This window comes from Cervus elaphus, chromosome 19, assembly GCF_910594005.1.
Source record: "Cervus elaphus chromosome 19, mCerEla1.1, whole genome shotgun sequence".
Classification (NCBI taxonomy): domain Eukaryota; kingdom Metazoa; phylum Chordata; class Mammalia; order Artiodactyla; family Cervidae; genus Cervus; species Cervus elaphus.
In genome coordinates this window covers 54,301,010-54,320,433 of record NC_057833.1, presented here as the reverse complement: position 1 = coordinate 54,320,433, position 19,424 = coordinate 54,301,010, and the positions used below count along the sequence as shown (strand labels likewise).

Genomic DNA, 19,424 nt, shown 5'->3' with positions numbered 1-19,424 from the left:
AAATTACTTCCATCTATCTTGATATCTTCCTGATAACCTTACAAAATTCATGAAATAGACATATTTAGAGTCTCTTAACTCAACCTTAGAAATTATCTCCAGATGTCAGGTTTCACACAGACTCTGAAGTTTCCTACTTTTTCTTTTTTTCAATGAACCGTTATAGGACCTTGGAATACCTGATTCGACACCTGGCCCACATCGCATCCTTCAGCAGCAAGACCAACATGCATGCCAGGAACCTGGCCCTGGTGTGGGCACCAAACCTCCTCAGGTAACCACCTCCCCTCACCTCACTGCCCCAGTGGGCTCCAAGCAGCCCCCAATTCAAACGAAGCCTGGATTCCTCAAAACTGAGCCCCCTGGTAGACAAACCTTTGGCTAAGTGGTTATTTGTCACACAGGGGAATTAAAGGTGATTTTAACAGCCCTTGCCTGCTAACCTTGGAAACTCTGGAACCCAGAAGTATATTCTGGCTATAATCATGATGTGGCCAGTGTGATGGATCGTATGTTATAATTTCCTGGAAAGGTCTTTCTGGGTCTTTGGGGTTCCTTGGCTTTTGTTGGTTTTGGTGGGGTCCTAGGTTGATGCTGGGAGGGATTGGGGGCAGGAGGAGAAGGGGATGACAAAGGATGAGATGGCTGGATGGCATCACCAACTCGATGGACATGAGTTTGAGGAGACTCCGGGAGTTGGTGATGGGTAGGGAGGCCTGGTGTGCTGCGATTCATGGGGTCGCAAAGAGTCGGACACGACTGAGCGACTGAACTGAACTGAACAGAGGTAGATAGAACCTGAATTAACTGCTTCACATGACTTTGTAAATGACGACCTGCCCTTAGAACAATTCTTTGGAGCTTGAAGGAGATCCTATGAAAAAAACAAAATCAATTCCTATGTACTGAGTAATACAGTGTTTATAGCTTTGCAGTTTATAGTACCTGGTGACTATTTCCAATTTGTCCAGTGTGTTGGGCTTCACAGCCTTTGAAGAGTCTCTGCAATTGATCTTAAATAGTTATATTAATACAAATTAACAAGCTGTATACATTTAGGAATTAGGGCCTGTGCAAAGGCCCGCTGGCTCCCCGCTTATGCTTCAGGCGGTAGGGCAGACTCATTCACTGAATGTGTTTCTTTTGCGGTTCAGGTCTAAAGAAATTGAAGCCACTGGTTGCAATGGAGATGCAGCCTTCCTTGCAGTCCGGGTCCAGCAGGTGGTGATTGAATTCATACTGAATCATGTGGATCAAATCTTTAACAACGGTACACCCGGGTCACTGGAGAACAATGGTAATGGCTCCTCCTGGCATACACTTCTTCTTTGCCTGAGGCACGGGACCCAAGAATAAGTTAGAGTGGGTTGGGATCTAGCTCTCAGTGTCAGCTGTGTGTGTGCGCTGACAACACTGTGTCAGATGTCTGAGGATCGTGCATATGTACGTGTATGCCTATGCAACAAAGGTGTGGTGTGTGCAGATGTGGCTCTAGTATGTTTCTGATCAGTTGCATACATGGCCTATCCCATGAACGTGGTGTGGTGACTTTGACTACTGTTCTGTTGTTTTTAGTGAGTTCTTAAACTCTTCCAGTTGTTATCCAGAGGCACTGGCAATATCCCCCCAACTATTAGCTTTTATTTTTACTTCCAGTATGATATTGCAGAAGGCTTGAGTGAGTGAGTTAAGAAGCATCCTGTTCATGCTTGCATATATATTCAGAATGCCTTCTCTTTGCAAGCATTTCTTTTTTAAATTGAAATATAATTGATTTACAATATTGTGAATATTTATATTTACAATATAAATTACATTTATACACACACACACCTATATTCCTTTTTTGGTTCTTTTCCATTATAGTTTATTATAAGAGATTGAATATAATTCTCTGTGCTACACCCTAAATCTTTATTGTCTGTTTTACATATGGTAGTGTGTATCTGTGTAATACCATATTCCCAGTTTATCCATCCCCCACTTCCCCTTAGGTTGCCATAAGTTTGTTTTCTATCTCTGTGAGTCTGTTTCTGTTTTATAAATAACTTCATTTGTACTATTTTTTAGATTCCACATGTAAGCTGTATCATATAATACTTGTCTTTCTTGCAAGCATTTCTTTTTTTGTTGTTTTTTTTTTTCATTTATTTTTATTAGTTGGAGGCTAATTACTTTACAATATTGTAGTGGGTTTTGTCATACATTGACATGAATCAGCCATGGAGTTACATTGTATTCCCCATCCCGAACCCGCCTTCCACCTCCCTCTCCACCCGATTCCTCTGGGTCTTCCCAGTGCACCAGGCCCAAGCACTTGTCTCATGCATCACACCTGGGCTGGTGATCTGTTTCACCATAGATAATATACATGTTTCGATGTTCTCTCGAAACATCCCACCCTCGCCTTCTCCCACAGAGTCCAAATGTCTGTTCTGTACATCTGTGTCTCTTTTTCTGTTTTGCATATAGGGTTATCATTACCATCTTTCTAAATTCCATATATATGTGTTAGTATGCTGTAATGTTCTTTATCTTTCTGGCTTACTTCACTCTGTATAATGGGCTCCAGTTTCATCCATCTCATTAGAACTGATTCAAATGAATTCTTTTTAACGGCTGAGTAATATTCCATGGTGTATATGTACCACAGCTTCCTTATCCATTCATCTGCTGATGGGCATCTAGGTTGCTTCCATGTCCTGGCTATTATAAACAGTGCTGCGGTGAACATTGGGGTGCACGTGTCTCTTTCAGATCAGGTTTCCTCGGTGTGTATGCCCAGAAGTGGTATTGCTGGGTCATATAGCAGTTCTATTTCCAGTTTTTTAAGGAATCTCCACACTGTTTTCCATAGCGGCTGTACTAGTTTGCATTCCCACCAACAGTGTAAGAGGGTTCCCTTTTCTCCACACCCTTTCCAGCATTTATTGCTTGTAGACTTTTGGGTAGCAGCATCCTGACTGGCGTGAAATGGTACCTCATTGAGGTTTTGATTTCTTGCAAGCATTTCTTGAGCACTTGCTTTGTTCTGCACTGTGCTGGACACTGGGCATACTGCAGTGAGTGTGTGTTTGTGGGTGCATGTATATAGAGACTAGCTAGCATTGAAACCCACTATATGTGAGAAACATATAGCTATTTCAGGTTGGATGTAATGAGATGCAAGACATGATGTTCCAGTTCTCGTAATAGCATAATGAACCCCAGGGATGCATTGGTATTGGTTTATGCTGCTTGAACTCATATGAGCCTAGTTTGTAAAAATAAAAAATCCAGCTGATCAGTAAACCTGATAACTACTATTTGTGTGAGGGTACAATTTCCAGCATTAGCATACATCACATAACTGGGAAGGCTTGTTGAAACACAGTTTACTGGACCTCATACCCAGAATTTCTGATTCAGCTTGTCTGGAGTGCTGCCGAAAATCTGTATTTCTAACAAGTTTCCAGGTGATGCTGCTGCTACTGGCCCAGGTCCATACCTCAAGAACCAGTGTGTGTGAGAACTATAACTGCAAAATATTTGTATGATTTGATCAAAGCATTCTTTTCTAGTTTGGCTAATAAGCTTGGGAAAATCAATTATAACCATCAAAGTAATCAATTGCAATTAATATCAAATTTTGATTACTGGTATAATAATTCTTACCCCCATCCTGTCCTCTATGTGGTTTATGATCTTTCTTTTAAAATTCACATACCATAAAATTCACCACTTTAATCATTTTATAGTGTGCATTTCAGTGGTTTTTAGTGTATTCACAGAATTGTTCAACCATCACCACTGTCTAATTCCAGGATGTTTTCATCACTCCAGAAAGAAACCTCACACCCAGTAGTCACTCCACGTTTTGTCCTCCCTTCCCACCAGAGTCTGGCAACCAGTCATCTGCTTCCTGTTGCTATGGATTTTGCTTCTTTTGCACATTTCATATAAGTGGAATCATACAATATATGGCTTTTGATGACCTACTTTTTTCACTTAGCACATGTTCTCATAGATCAGCATTTCATTTTTTTAATAGCTGAATGATAGTCTATTGTATGGATATACCATATTTTATGTATCCACTTATCAGTTGATGGACATTTGGGTTGTTTCTGCATTTTGGTTATTATGATGCTGCTGTCAACAATCATGTACAAGTTTTTGTGTGAACGTATGTTTTTAATTGTCTTGACTATATACCTAGGAATGGCTGACGTTTCTTTTATCTTTATTTTAACTTGCACTTTGTGCTAAGTTGCTTCAGACCTGTCTGACTCTTTGTGACCCCATGGACTGTAGCTTGCCAGGCTCCTCTGTCCATGGGATCCCCCAGGCAAGAATACCCGGGTGGGCAGCCATTTCCTTCTCCAGGGGATCTTCCCGATGCAGGGATTGAACCCACAACTCTTATGTCTCCAGTGGATTCTTTACCGCTAGCGCCACCTGGGAATGAGAAATAGTATGCTTTCATTCATTCATCCTTTTGAATCAATCAGTAATTCACTGGGGACTTATTGTATGCCAGGAACTATGACGGACCCTCCACATATATCATCTCTTTGTCTTATCACAACAACCATCCTAAAGTTATCAACCTTATTTTATACATGAAGAACCAGAGAACCAGAAAAACTTAGCAACTTATAGGACTGAACATGGAACCTAAATCTTCCAGCCTGTGATTTTTCCTTACCCATTGATGCCTCTGGGAGGAAAAAAAAATAAGAAAACAAATAAATAAACCATTGTAGAGAATTAATGACTTTGGGAAATGTTCTTCTTGACAGCAAATTCCACCCATGACTGTTAGTATTAAGGGTGTTCCTAATTCCAACCTGGAAATGCCATAAAATGCCTTTTTATGACTGTTGCCTTAATCAGCTTTTGTCCCACATATTGAAATTTAGTTTCCTCTGAGCCTTTAATTCTTGACTGCCTCCAATATTATTATTATTATGCCTCCATATTATTCAGTGCATTCCACTTAAATTATGAATTCTTATTGACTTTGGTACCATACTTAACGTTTACACAAAATGGAATAAGTCATTTGTTGTCATTGTTCAGTCACTAAGTCGTTCATATCCAACTCTTTGCAACCCCATGGACTGCATGCCAGGCTCCCCTGTCCTTCACTATCTCCCGGAGTTTGCTTAAATTCATGTCCATTGAGTCAGTAATACTATTTAACTATTTCATCCTCTGCTGCCCCCTTCTCTTCCTGCCCTCAATTTTTCCCAGCATCAGGGTCTTTTCCAGTGAGTCAGCTCTTCGCATCAGGTGGCCAAAGTATTATAGCTTCAGCTTCAACATCAGTCCTTCCAATGAATATTCAGGGCTGAATATTCAGGGCTGATTTCCTTTAGGATTGGCTAGTTTGATCTCCTTGCAGTCCAAGGGACTCTCAAGAGTCTCCTCTAGCACCACAGTTCGAAAGCATTCTTCAGCCCTTAGCCTTATTTATGATCCAGCTCTCACATCTGTATATGCCTACAGCTGCAGAGAGAAGGTGGTCGTCTCCTCCCCACCCTAGCTAAGTGAGACCACCTTTGTGCCTGAACACACGTTCTCACCTGACCGAAGGACTAGGCAGTACCCAGGGGCAAATACCCTCAGCTGTTACTCTGGCCCATAGTAAGTGTTCAATATGTTGTTTTGTGAATGAACAGTCTGTCTCTGAAAAGTACAGGAATGCAGGTTACCTTCTGAAGCCTCTGTGTGCCCTCTGGCTGGGCTGGCCAGGATTGCTATCACATTCCTATGTGTAGTCTTTGCCACGGACTCCACCATGCCCAAGAGAAGCCCCTGCTAGGAGGTTAGGAATGGGCGAGCTGTGGCTGCGGGCATCTGGCTGGAACTGGTGAACAGGTCCACTCCCAGAAGGTCTACGAGCTCTTCTCTTCTCTTTACAGAAAACCGGCCGATTATGAAGAGCCTGACCCTGCCCGCCCTCTCCCTGCCCATGAAGTTGGTGAGTCTGGAGGAAGCTCAGGCCCGGAGCCTGGCTACTAATCATCCTGCCAGGAAGGAAAGAAGAGAGAATAGCCTGCCTGAGATTGTCCCCCCCATGGGCACCCTCTTCCACACTGTCCTTGAGTTACCAGACAACAAGTAAGTGGCCTCCTTTCAAATTCTGGGAGATGTTTGGGTGGCGGGGGACAGAGGAGGAAGCGGTAGAGTCTCAGAGCTATAATGGCAGCATGGGCTGGGGTTGTGGTCTAGTTTGGGGGGTAAGGAAGCCTTCCAGAAGAGATGGGAGCTGATGCCACGACATCCACCAGCGACTGGTGCATTCCCTCACTGCCCCAAAGCCTTTGAGACCTTGATCTCCCACCAGAGATCCCTAGTACTGTGGTGGGGATATGGCTCATAGGTGTCAAGAATCATAACTAAAATCCCTTATTTCCTAGCTTAGACAAAATAGCCTTGATGTTTTCAAAAGGAAGGTTGCTAAATGGAAAAATTTGGCTGCTTCCTCCCACCCTTCACCTTCACGGCACATCATAAAAGGCGTGGAGGTGGACGGAGGACAAGTTGACAAAGCACCACTCTGGACTGAAAACTCTGAGGACACAGCACTTGAGGACGTGCATCCTGGCTACTCTTCCTCCTTTTTTACCTATCAGAGCCCCTTCCCTCCAAAAACAAAACACACACGATTTTCACTCATGTCTTTCCTCACTTCTCCTTTTCATTTCTTCTGTTGTAACCCTGGTCTCCACACATTCCTCAGTTATGGAAGCAGGAGTCCTAAAGTCTAGGGAGACAATAAGTGGAGGAGCCGAAAGGCAATCTTTCCCTTGAAGAGTATCGTCTTTGCTGTTTGCTCAATGAAAGGAGGTGTAAAAGCAGACCCCTCAGACCTCTTGCCAGTGTCCTCCACATGATGGCACGGCTGTTTCCCTCTGGGGAGGGAGAGTGTGCTGGGTGCCTGGGAAGGGTGACAGGATCTCAGCAGGAAATCCTCCATTTCCTGGAAGGCACGGATGGCACTGCCCCTCCCCCAAATCCCTGGAGGATGAGACTTTCATCCAGGGATCAGGAAGAAGGATACCTCTGAAGGACAATCGAGTATACCTACTCTGCGCTGTCAACCACACCTGGGGTGCACCATACCTCAAGGTATAGGCGATACTGTAAAATCTACCCCAAGGCCAAGTTGTCAACATTAGGCTAGATCCGAGAGAAACCACGAAGTACTGCAGGTCTATCTCTGATGGTAGAAGCATGTGTTCTATGAGACCCTGTGGAGAAGAGGTCCTCTGTGGAGCCTACAGGTTGCAGGGTTTCATCCCAGGACTTTATGAAATATAATGGCTAGGCCAGCCAGAGCCCGGCAAGGCCTCTGTGGTGACCTCTGGTGGCACCAGGTTCCCTGGGCCCCATCTGAGTTCAGTTCAGTTCAATCGCTCAGTCGTGTCTGACCCTTTGTGACCCCATGGACTGCAGCACGCCAGGCCTCCCTGTCCATCACCAATACCCAGAATTTACTCAAACTCATGTCCACTGAGTAGTCAGTGATGCCATCCAACCATCTCATCTTCTGTCGTTCCCTTCTCTTCCTACCTTCAATGTTTCCCAGCATCAGGGTCTTTCCCAATGAGTCAGTTCTTCACATCAGTTGGCCAAAGTATTGGAGTTTCAGCTTCAGCATCAGTCCTTCCAATGAAAATTCAGGACTGATTTCCTTTAGGATGGACTGGTTGGATCTCCTTGCTGTCCAAGGGACTCTCAAGGGTCTTCTCCAACACCACAGTTCAAAAGCATCAATTCTTTGGCGCTCAGCTTTCTTTATAGGCCAACTTTCACATCCATACATGACTACTGGAAAAACCATAGCTTTGACTAGATGGACTTTTGTTGGCAAAGTAATACCTCTGCTTTTAATGTTTTAATATAGACAGCTTTTTAATATGCTGTCTAGGTTGGTCATAACTTTTCTCCCAAAGAGCAAGCATCTTTTAATTTCATGGCTGCAGTCACCATCATGCAGTGATTTTGGAGTCCAAGAAAATAAAGTCTGTCACTGTTTCCATTGTTTCCCTGTCTATTTGCCATAAAGTGATGGGACCAGATGCCATGATCTTAGTTTTCTGGATGTTGAATTTTAAGCCAACTTTTTCACTGTCCTCGTTCACTTTCATCAAGAGGCTCTTTAGTTCTTTGCTTTCTTCCATAAAGGTGGTGTCATCTGCATATCTGAGGTGATTGATATTTCTCCCAGCAATCTTGATTCCAGCTTGTGCTTCATCCAGCCCAACGTTTAACATGATGTACTCTGCATATAAGTTAAGTAAGCAGGGTGAAAATATACAGCCTTGACATACCCCTTTCCTGATTTGGAACCAGTCTGTTGTCCCATGTTTGGTTCTAGCTGTTGCTTCCTGACCTGTGTACAGATTTCCCAGGAGGTAGGTCAGGTGGTCTGTTTTTCCCATCTCTTGAAGAATTTTCCACAGTTGTGATCCACACAGTCAAAGGCTTTGGCATAGTCAATAAAGCAGAAGTAGATGTTTCTGGAACTCTCTTGCATTTTCGATGATCCAACGGATGTTGGCAATTTGATCTTTGGTTCCTCTGCCTTTTCTAAAACCAGCTTGAACATCTGGAAGTTCTCAGTTCACATACTGTTGAAGCCTGGCTTGGAGAATTTTATATATTACTTTGCTAGTGTGTGAGATGAGTGCAATTGTGTGGTAGTTTGAGCATTCCTTGGCATTGCCTTTCTTTGGGATTGGAATGAAAACTCACCTTTTCCAGTCCTGTGGCCACTGCTGAGTTTTCCAAATTTGCTGGCATATTGAGTGCAGCACTTTTACAGCATCATCTTTTAGGATTTGAAATAGCTCAACTGGAATTCCATCACTTCTACTAGCTTTGTTCATAGTGATGCTTCCTAAGGCCCACTTGACTTCACATTCCAGGATGTCTGGCTCTAGGTGAGGCATCACACCATCATGATTATCTGGGTTATGAAGATCTTTTTTTGTATAGTTCTTCTGTGTGTTCTTGCCATCTCTTCTTACTATCTTCTACTTCTGTTAGGTCCATACCATTTCTGTCCTTTATTGTGCCCATCTTTGCATGAAATGTTTCCTTGGTGTCTCTAATTTTCCTGAAGAGATCTCTAGTCTTTCCCATCCTATTGTTTTCCTCTATTTCTTTGCATTGATCACTGAGGAGGGCTTTCTTATCTCTCCTTCCTATTCTTTGGAACTCTGCATTCAAATGGGTATATCTTTCCTTTTCTCCTTTGCCTTTTGCTTCTCTTCTTTTCACAGCTATTTGTAAGGCCTCCTCAGACAATCATTTTGCCTTTTTGCATTTCTTTTTCTTGGGGATGGTCTTCATCCCTGCCTTCCGAACAATGTCACGAACCTCTGTCCATAATTCTTCAGGCATTCTGTCTTATTGCCAGATTCAGACTTAAATTGAAGAAAGTGGGGAAAACCACTAGACCGTTCAGCTATGACCTAAATCAAATCCCTTATGACCTAAATCAAATCCTTACAGTGGAAGTGAGAAATAGATTTAAGGGACTAGATCTGATAGACAGAGTGCCTGATGTATAATCGTAAGGGATTTGCTTTAGGTCATATCTGAATGGTCTAGTGGTTTTCCCCATTTTCTTCAATTTAAGTCTAGCACTCAACTATCCTTGCTTCATCAGGGAAATGAGAGACAAAGCCAGAGACACGGTGACCACCTTCTGCATTTCTCTGCAGTGACCACTGACCACACCCAGCAGTCTGCAACTCTCCCAGGCCAGGCTGTCTTTCAAGTTGCTTTCTCATCCACCCCCTGTCCAGCCCACTGAAGTCTTCTCTAACCTTCTCCTCACCTGTGTATGTCCCAAAAGTGTGGCTGCAGTGCAGGGAACATAAAAGGACTGAGGTCTCTGGTCTTTAGTGTTTACTCCTGTAAGAAATAGATATCTTTGAAAACCCAGGAGGAAAGTGCTCATCAGAATTTCTACCAGAATTCCCAGAACTGTGGTTGCTTGTGACCTCTGAGTCTCCCACCGACCCCTGCCTCTGTTTGCCCCCAACCCCTGCTTTTAATGGGCTTCCCTCGTGGCTCAGATGGTAAAGAATCTGCCTTCAATGTGGGAGACCTGGGTTCAGTCCCTGGGTCAGGAAGATCCCCTGGAGGAGGAAATGGCAACCCACTCCAGTATCTGGCCTGGAGAATTCCCTGGAGTGAGGAGCCTGGTGGGCTACAATCCGTGGGGTCACTAAGAGTTGAATACAATTAAGCCACTTTCACTTTCCTGCTTTTAATAGCACATCTGAAAAATGTGGTCCTTCACTCCGACTCATGAAAACCTAGCTTGGTCATCAAGGGCATCCTTGGACAGGGTGAGAGTCAGGCTTAACTTGGATTTTTTAGAAGAATTTCTTACCATGTCAGAGTCATTCATAACGAAGAACGTGTTTGGGATAGTCCTTCTATAGTTCAGAGTCCCATTGAAATGGCTAGTTATCCAACTTACCCCCTGTGGCTTGGCTCTTTTAGAAGAAAGCTCTCCAGTAAATCCAAGAAGTGGAAATCAATATTTAACCTGGGACGTTCTGGATCAGACTCCAAATCAAAGCTGAGTAGAAACGGGAGTGTATTTGTGAGAGGACAGAGGCTCTCAGGTAAGAATCAACAACGTTTATGTTTATAAGAGAGATATAGATATATATGTTTCTGTTTCTTAAGTCTTTGGTTGGATTAGGTCAGGCTCGCTAATCCTAGAAGAGAAACTTATAAATTAACTGAAGAGCCGTCTTTGGTTTTTATTAAGTTTCTTTGTTTATTTTGGCTGCACTGGGTCTTCTCTGCCCCACGGGCTTTTCTCTGTTGCAGTGAGCAGGTGCTGCTCTTCGCTGCGGTGCGCTGGCTTTTCATTGCAGTGGCTGCTCTTGTTGCGGAGCTCTAGTTCTAGGTGTCCGGGCTTCAGGAGTCGCGGCACGTGGGCTTTGGAGCACAAGCTCAGTAGTTGTGGCGCGCGGGCCTCGGTGCTCTGAGGCATGTGGGCTCTTCCCAGAGCAGGGATGGAGCCCGTGTCCCCTGCCTTGACAGGTGGATTCCCAACCACTGGACCACCTTGGAAGTCCTTCTTTTTAAAAAATAACTTTGGATTTACAAAAAGTTTTCAAAAATAGTACACAGAGAATCCATATGCCCTTCATGCAGCTTCCCCCAAAGCTAATGTATTAAATAACTGTAATACAGTGATCAAAACCATAATGTTACTATCAATGTAATACTATTAAATAATTTACAGATGTTATTTGTATTTGGCCCTTTGTCTTACTAATGTCCAGGCCCCACGGGGCCAGGATCTAGTCCAGGAACCCACATTGCATTTAGATGTCATGCCTCCTTAATCTTCCAACCTAGGCAGCTCCTCCGTCTTTCTGACTTTGACACTTTGGAAGAGTTTTGGCCATTTATTTTGTAGAATATACCTCAGTTTGGGATTGTCTGATGTTTTCTCATGGTTAGATTGAGGTTACAAATTCTGTGCCTGTCACAGTGCATCATTTCAGAGAGCACACAAGAGGTCAGTGTTTTAATGTTGGTGATGTCAACTTTGATCACTTGGTTAAAGTGCTGTCTACAAGGTTTGTTTCTGTGAAGTTACTATTTTTTTCCTTCGCAATTAATAAGTGTCTTGTGGGAGATACTTTCAGACCATGCAAATATCCTTTTCCTCATCATACTTTCATCCATGAGTTTTAATATCCTTCAGTGGTTCTTGCCTATAACAGTTATAACTGTGGTATTTACCATATGGTAATTTTCCATTTCCATCATTCTTTCTATATTTATTAATGAACTTTACTGTAAGGAAGATCTGACATTTAAATAAGGATGCTGCCCTGTGGGAATTTTATCTCAGTAGTAAGTAGAACTGATGCAGGAGGGAACCAAGGGAACCACTATAAAATGGGGAATATAATCAATCAAGCTGAATATTATATCAGAAAGGGAAGGCCAAAGAAATTTGCCACAGTGGCATTTAGTGTTATAGACTGAAAGCATGATTTTTTTAAAAATGAGAGCAATAGTTATGAAAACAAGTAGTAAAAGGTAAACATACAAATGCAATGAGCAAACCTTGAGTGAATCTTAGTTTGAAAAAATAAAAAGCACTACAGGGCTTCCCGGGTTGTCCAGTGGTTAAGAATCCACCTGCCGATGCAGGGAACATGAGTTCAATCCCTGGTCCAGGAAGATCCCACATGCTGCAGAGCAACTAAGCCTGTGTGCCACAACTCCTAAAGCCCACGCTTTGGAGCACATGCTCGGCAACCAGGGAAGCCACACAGTGAGAGGCCTCCACACTGCAATGAAGAGTGGCCCCTGCTTGCCAAACTAGAGAAAATCCACAAGCAGCAATGAAGACCCAGTGCAGCCAAAAATAAATTAAAAAAAATTTTTTAAAGGGCTACAAAAGATAATTTTGAGGACAAATAGGCTAGATTTTAGATGATATTAAAAATAGTAAATTTTTAAAGTTTGCTGGTGCTTAAGAGACATATGCTGAAGTTAAGTATTTAAAGATCAAGTGTCAAAATACTGAAACTCACTTTTAAATGATTCTGCAAAATATAAGTATGTAGGTAGATAAATTGATTAGAAATAGATGAAACAAACATGGCAAAATGTGAACCTAGATGGTAGATTTAGAGGTCTTCAACGGTTCTGAATGTTTGAAATTCTTAACAACAAAGATTTTGGGGGAAAAAAACTAATATCTGTAGAGGAAATTTAGAGAATATGTTTAAGAACCTTCCTCAACACTGGTTATAATTGTATGCTAAGGATCATAAAGCATAGATGTTAGAAGTCATCACATTGTCCTATTGGAGTAATGAGGGATTTCACCAGGTATAGTGTGTATAGTGGTTTAGGCTGTGTGTGTGTGCTCAGTTGTGTCCGACTCCTTGTGACCCCATGGACTGTAGCCCGCCAGGCTCGTCTGTCCATGGAATTTTCCAGGCAAGAATACTGGAGCAAATTGCCATTTCCTACTTCAGGGGGTCTTCCCGAACCAGGGATTGAACCCACATCTGTGTCTCCTGCATTGGTAGGTAGATTCTTTACCACTGCACTACCTGGGAAGCTTGGTTTCAGCTGCAAGAAGGGGAAATCCAACTCTCTTGGCTTATGCAAGGAGGTAACTTATTGGGACACCCAGATATAGGGAAAGCTTCAGGGACCATTTAGTCTAATGACTGTGTTTCCATTTCTCCATGTTTTCCTCAGCTATGCCCTCCTATGAGGGTCAGCTTTATCCTCACAATGGCTCCCTTGACAGCAACAAAGTGGGTATAGTATTAATAGTTCTAGGTTTTACCTTTGACTATCATTATGACCAGAAGGAGAAAGAACATCATTTCTGGTAGCTTGCTTCTTGGTGCAGGGACCCTTCTTTCCCAGAACCTCCGCATTAAGTGTCTGTCACCCTCGCCACCCCCCACCCCACAATAGTAGCCTTCACTTAGTCACATGGGTCGATCCTTATGGCCAGGATCCTTATGGCTGACCAGCTTAGGACTGGATTCCTGAACCAGTCACTGGCATGAGGAATGGCATTACACCCATTGGGTGAGGAATGAGGTAAACCCAGCTGGACAGGGCTCTGTGAGAAGGGGAAGGGAAATGGATTCTGGATAGGCATCTGTAATATCCATCTTATGGGGGAAAATGTCTTTTACAAAATGGCAAGATAGCCAGGTGAAGAGGACAGGTCGCCATAGGTATGGAAGGCCCGATACAAGTTAGAAGTTAGGATTCTCAAAGGAGAATTTAAGGGGTGTACCTGGCAAGAAACTCCTGATCTAATAATAGATTTGCTGAAGCACATCAGCGAGAACTTCAGTTACAGAATTAGTGCCACAATGTAAGAGGTTCACCAAGTACCAAAAAGTTAAAAGAACAAAACAATTGAATAAAAATAGAATAAATGATTTGCTTTGATCTTGACTTAGGAGGAGTTCCACCCCCATGTGGTTTTCAAAAGGAAGAAGCTCCAGGTGCTGGATCAAACAGTGGTAAATTCATAGAATGTACAGGATGTCCCTGGCTGGCTTCTCAGCTCGGCTGCACCTCAGAATCACCCACAGGATGTGGTTCACACCCACAGCAGCTCTGTATCAGGAGGACTGTGATAAAGTCAGAGTATTGGTAACTTTGTCAAGCTCCCCAGGAGATTCTGATATGCAGCCAGAGTTGAAAACCACTGCTACCTCATGAACAAGCTAGCCAGAAATAGTTCGTCAAACTGGCTGGCTTTTGATGGGGTGCAGAGGTGAAATTAAAGAACCATCAGTGTCAATATAAGTAGCTCTCTGTGACCTTGACTATTGCCTGAGTGGCCATGTTTCACCAGAAGAGTGTTGTTGAAACCCTAAAAATTAAAAACTGGGTGGGCGGTGGATAGGGGCTGTTCATAACCCTGTAATAGCCTGATTATTTGTTGAAATATACTTGTGAAAAAAGGAAATCAGTGGATTAACATATTTAAATAATTTTTTAAATCTTTTTTTTCAAGTTTCATAATTAAGAACATTTTAAAAGTTCATTCACCATGTTTATAGTACTGGAGTTTTTTGTGGGGGGGGTGCAGGTGAAGGGATGTTTAACCATGTTTAGAAAATGGAACAGAAATAGATACTAAAGAGAAATACTGCATAGGAACCTGGAATGTTAGGTCCATGAACCAAGGTAAATTAGAAGTGGTCAAACAGGAGATGGCAAGAGTGAACTAAAATGGACTGGAATGGGTGAATTTAATTCAGATGATCATTATATCTACTACTGTGGGCAAGAATCCCTTAGAAGAAATGGAGTAGCCCTCATAGTCAACAGAAGAGCCCGAAATACAGTACCTGGGTGCAACCTCAAAAACAACAGAATGATCTCTGTTTGTTTCCAAGGCAAACCATTCAATATCACAGTAATCCAAGTCTATGCCCCAACCAGTAATGCTGAAGAAGCTGAAGTTGAACAGTTCTATGAAGACCTACAAGACCTTCTAGAACTAACACCCAAAAAAGATGTCCTTTTCATCAGAGGGGACTGGAATGCAAAAGTAGGAAGTCAAGAGATACCTGGAGTAACAGGCAACTTTGGCCTTGGAGCACAAAATGAAGCAGGGAAAAGTCTAACAGAGTTTTGCCAAGAGAACGCACTGGTCATAGCAAACACCCTCTTCCAACAACACAAGAGAAGACTCTACACAGGGGCATCACTAGATGGTCAACACCAAAATCAGATTGATGATATTCTTTGCACCCAAAGATGGAGAAGTTCTATACAGTCAGTGAAAAGACCAGGAGCTGATTGTGGCTCAGATCATGAACTCCTTACTGTAAAATTCAGACTTAAATTGAAGAAAGTAGGGAAAACCACTACACCATTCAGGTATGACCTACATACAGCAAATCCCTTACGTTTATACAGTGGAAGTGACAAATAGATTCAAGGGATTATATCTGATAGAGTGCCTGAAAAATTATGGACAGAGGTTCATGATATTATACAGGAGGCAGGGATCAAGACCATCCCCAAGGAAAAGAAATGCAAAAAGGCAAAATGGTTGTCTGATGAGGCCTTACAAATAGCTGAGAAAAGAAGAGAAGCTAAAGGCAAAGGAGAAAAGGAAAGATACACTCATCTGAATCAGAGTTCCAAAGAATAGCATGGAGAGATAAGAAAGCCTTCCTCAGTGATCAATGCAAAGAAATAGAGGAAAACAATAGAATGAAAAAGACTAGAGATCTCTTCAAGAAAATTAGAGATTCCAAGGGAAATTTTCATGCAAAGATGGGCACAATAAAGGACATAAATGGTATGGGCCTACAGAAGCAGAAAATATTAAGAAGAGGTGGCAAGACTACACAGAAGAACTATACAAAAAGATCGTCATGACCCAAATAACCATGATGGTGTAATCACTTACCTAGAGCCAGACATCCTGGAATGTGAAGTCAAGTAGGCCTTAGGAAGCATCACTATGAACAAAGCTAGTAGAAGTGATGGAATTCCAGTTGAGCTATTTCAAATCCTAAAAGATGATGCTGTGAACGTGCTGCACTCAATATGCCAGCAAATTTGGAAAACTCAGCAGTGGCCACAGTACTGGAAAAGGTCAGTTTTCATTCCAATCCCAAAGAAGGGCAGTGCCAAAGAACGTTCAAACTACCACACAATTGCACTCATCTCACACACTAGCAAAGTAATATACAAAATTCTCCAAGCCAGGCTTCAACAGTATGTGAACGGTGAACTTCCAGATGTACAAGCTGGATTTAGAAAAGGCAGAGGAACCAGAGATCAAACTGCCCACATGCTTTGGATCATAGAAAAAGCAAGAGAGTTCCATGTACTTCTGCTTTATTGACTATGCCAAAGCCTTTGACAATGTGGATCACAACATACTGTGGAAAATTCTTAAAGAGATGGAAATACCAGACCACCTGACCTGCCTCCTGAGAAATCTGTATGCAGGTCAAGAAGCAACAGTAAGAACTGGACATGGAACAACAGACTGGTTCCAAATTGGGAAAGGAGTATGTCAAGTCTGTATATTGTCACCCTACTTATTTAACTTATATGCAGAGTACATTATGCGAAATGCCGGGCTGAATGAAGCACAAACTGAAATCAAGATTGCCGGGAGAAATAGCAATAACCTCAGATATGCAGATGACACCACCCTATGGCAGAAACTGAGGAGGAACTAGAGAGTCTCTTGATGAAAGTGAAAGAGGAGAGTGAAAAAGCTGGCTTAAAACTCAACATTCAAAAAACGAAGATCATGGCATCTGGTCCCACCACTTTATGGCAAATAGATGGGGAAACAATGGAAACAGTGACAGACTTTATTTTCTTGGGCTCCAAAATCACTGCAGACAGTAACTGCAGCCATGAAATTAAAAGACAGTTGCTCCTTGGAAGAAAAGCTATGACCAACCTAGACAGCATATTTAAAAGCAGAGACATTACTTTGCCAACAAAGGTCCGTTTAGTCAAAGCTATGGTTTTTCCAGTAGTCATGTATGGATGTGAGAGCCGGACTATAAAGAAAGCTGAGCACTGAAGAATTGATGCTTTTGAACTGTGGTGTTAAAGATGACTCTTTGAGAGTCCCTTGGATTGCAAGGAGATCCAACCAGTCCATCCTAAAGGAAATCAGTCCTGAATATTCATTGGAACGACTGATGCTGAAGCTGAAACTCCAATACTTTGGCTACCTAATGTGAAGAACTGACTCACTGGAAAAGACCCTGATGCTGGGAAAGATTCAAGTCAGGAGGAGAAGGGGATGACAGAGGATGAGATGGTTGGATGGCATCACCAACTCGATGGACATGAGTTTAAGCAAGCTCTGGGAGTTGGTGATGGACAGGGAAGCCTTGCATGGTGCAGTCCATGGGGTCAAAAAGAGTTGGACACAACTGAGCAACTGAACTGAGCTGACTGAAAAGGTACGAAAAACTTGGGCACTGACTGAATGGAGACACATAAAGTCTGGAGTCTCCCAGACAGACGTGTACTGGGATTTGTGTCAATATATTATCAAACAGGAAGATTCCAGGGAACTCTCTAAAGTGAACTCCTTTGAGCAGGGAAATAAAGCCACAGAGATAATCTAAGAGAGGGGACTCAAGGACCCAAAGAAAATGGGTGAGTGCATTTCCATGAGGCCAAGGTCCCAGGCAGAAAAAATAATCTAAATACAGTTAGCCAGACTTTCCTGGTGGTCCAGTGGTTAAGAATCCACCTGCCAATGAAAGGGGCATGGATTCAATCCCTGGTTTGGGAAGATCCCACTTGCCACAGAGCAGCTAAGCCCATGTGCTTATATCCTGTGCTCTTCAACAAGAGAAGCCATGCAGTGAGAAGCCTGCACACTGCCATAAAGACCTAGTGCAGCCAAAAAGAAATAAGTAAACAAAACAAACAAACAAAGCCCTTGCCTGAAAGCCCAGGGGAATTCAGGTCTTTGAATGAATAAATAAATATCTACAGTTAGGCCTTCATATCTGCATATGTGGGATGTGTGGGTAGACAAGGCTGATTGTAGTTCACCATTTATATAAGGATCCTGAGCATCCAGTGGATTATGGTACCTGTGGGGGTCCTGGAACCAATCCCCTGCAAATACTGAGGGACAACTCTATAGTCATAGACCACAGAGCCCTGAGTGCTTAGTCACTGTCCAGACAAGGAGCCAGGGAATTGCTGGAGACTGTTCACTTCTGTGTCCACCAGGGCCACAGGGAGCTTCATGGTCAGACAGAGGGTCCCAAGGGAAAGCTGAACACTGATGGCCCTGCAGCTAGAACTGTTGTCCGTCCTCTCTGACACTCATGGTCACCAGGGAAAATTTTGTCTCCGAATCCATGAATGGAGATCTCCTGGGGGTCTCGTGGTTCGGATTCAGCACTTTCACTGCCGTGGCTGGGGCTCAGTCGCTGGTCAGGGAACCGAGATCCCGCAAGCTGCATGTGTGCTGTGCTTAATCACTCAGTCATGTCTGACTCTTTGAGACCCCATGGACTGTAGCCCGCCAGGCTCTGTCCATGGGATTCTCCAGACAGGAATACTAGAGTGGGTTGCCATGCCCTCCTCCAGGGGATCTTCCCAACCCAGAGATTGAACTCAGGTCTCCCACATCGCAGGCAGATTCTTTACCAGCTGAGCTACCAGAGAAGCTACCGTGTAAACTGTATAGTGTAGCCAAAAGAAAAAACGAATACACGAATGAAAGGAGGCTGGCCAGGCATGATTTTTTGTTTGTTTCTAAATATTTATTTATTTGGCTACGTCGAGTCTTGGTTGTTGTAGCATATAGGTTTTTTGTTGCAGCAAGCAGGCTTCGTTGCCCCACAGCATATGGATCTTAGTTCCCCCACCAGGGATTGAACCCATGTCTCCTACATTTGATGGTGAATTCTTAACCACTGGACCACCAGGGAAGTCCCAATGGCCAGGCAGTTTTAGAAGTCATTTTGTAAACGTGTGGGAATAGTTGATCTTCCAAGGATGAGAATTCTTCTTACTTCTGAAAGGAAGGAGGTGGAAGGCAGTCTTGGCATCACCATTGCTAAGTCCTTCCAGAGCCCAGTGGGCCCCAGGCAGAGAAGCTCCGAGCCTGGGAGGCTAAGGGGTTAATTCAGAACCTCTCAAAAGAAGCAGGATGTGGATCAAGAAGGAAAAAAGGAACTTTGATAGAGGGATTAAACAAGTGTGAGTTAGGATCCAACTGGGGCTAGGGCAACTCTGAGTGCTTCTTTTAGAACCATCTCCTGGGTTCTCCTTTGTTGCTGAACCCTGGTTTATCTTGAATAACATCAACAACAACAATAAACAATAATGACTTCTTCAGCATTTACTTGAGTCTAGATTAATACAATCTACTTTATATG

The 19,424-nt window shown here is 43.0% G+C and overlaps 1 protein-coding gene across 1 annotated transcript in view; it reads left to right on the top strand.

Moving 5' to 3' along the window:
• The window catches only part of ARHGAP31 (Rho GTPase activating protein 31), a 119,898-nt gene that overhangs the window by 80,358 nt on the left and 20,116 nt on the right, over positions 1-19,424 (top strand). The window contains exons 5-8 of the mRNA XM_043874409.1: positions 167-274; positions 1,155-1,297; positions 5,907-6,105; positions 10,510-10,634. Coding sequence (XP_043730344.1) covers positions 167-274; positions 1,155-1,297; positions 5,907-6,105; positions 10,510-10,634 — 575 coding nt within the window. The remainder of the gene's footprint in view (positions 1-166; positions 275-1,154; positions 1,298-5,906; positions 6,106-10,509; positions 10,635-19,424) is intronic.